Below are 699 nucleotides of genomic sequence, written 5' to 3'. Positions count from 1 at the left end.
ATGTAATTTAAATTTTTTATTTTATTTTAGTCGTTTACCATGGAACCAACAAGGCATTCTCCATCCCTTGTGTACAGAGGTTGTAATTGATATTTCTATAGTTATTCTACAGCACACAGGGAATGTTTTCCCAAAAAATTACTGGTCATGATTTTAAATTATACTTTAACATAGCTGAAGTTCAAATTTGACCAGGATTTAGCCCTTTCTCCACCTCCAGCTGTATGAAATCATGGTCCTCAACATGTCTCCACAGGACTGCATGAGCTGTCTAGTCCATTCCAGGGCAGGATGACCACAGAGCCTGCTCACCTAGAGATGCTGCAGGTGCTGTACCACAGCGATGATTTCATTGTGGTGGACAAACACTGGGACATCCGCATTGACAGCAAAATGTTTTACGAAAAACACACGGTGCAGGCCCAACTGCGGCATCGTTTCCCTCAGCTGGCAGATCCTAGCACCTACTATGGATTCAGGTGAGAAGAAGTCCTACAGTGTAGCAGCTCATAAACAACATGCTGTTGAAGAATTAGGTCTTGAAGAACGTCTTATCTCCCTCTGTAAGGTTCTGTCATCAGCTGGACTTCTCCACCAGCGGAGCTCTGTGTGTAGCATTGAATAAGGCAGCCGCAGGTCGAGCCTTTCGCTGCTTCAAGGATCGAACTGTCACCAAAGCCTACCTCGCCCTGGTATGGA

At 44.8% G+C, this 699-nt stretch overlaps 1 protein-coding gene across 1 annotated transcript; it reads left to right on the top strand.

Moving 5' to 3' along the window:
* Positions 1–36: 36 nt before the first annotated feature.
* On the top strand, positions 37–695 carry LOC103399497 (RNA pseudouridylate synthase domain-containing protein 1-like; the record flags this gene model as incomplete). The annotated part of the gene is made up of 3 exons (XM_008338183.3): positions 37–79; positions 257–479; positions 569–695. Coding segments are annotated over exons 1-3 (390 nt in total), but the record flags the coding sequence as incomplete, so codon positions are not given.
* Between the last annotated feature and the right edge of the window lie 4 nt (positions 696–699).

Source organism: Cynoglossus semilaevis, unplaced genomic scaffold (assembly GCF_000523025.1).
Source record: "Cynoglossus semilaevis isolate Cse_v1.0 unplaced genomic scaffold, Cse_v1.0 C18984302, whole genome shotgun sequence".
NCBI classification, from domain to species: domain Eukaryota; kingdom Metazoa; phylum Chordata; class Actinopteri; order Pleuronectiformes; family Cynoglossidae; genus Cynoglossus; species Cynoglossus semilaevis.
Note: the sequence above shows the minus strand (reverse complement) of the source record. Positions and strands in the feature narration are given on the sequence as shown.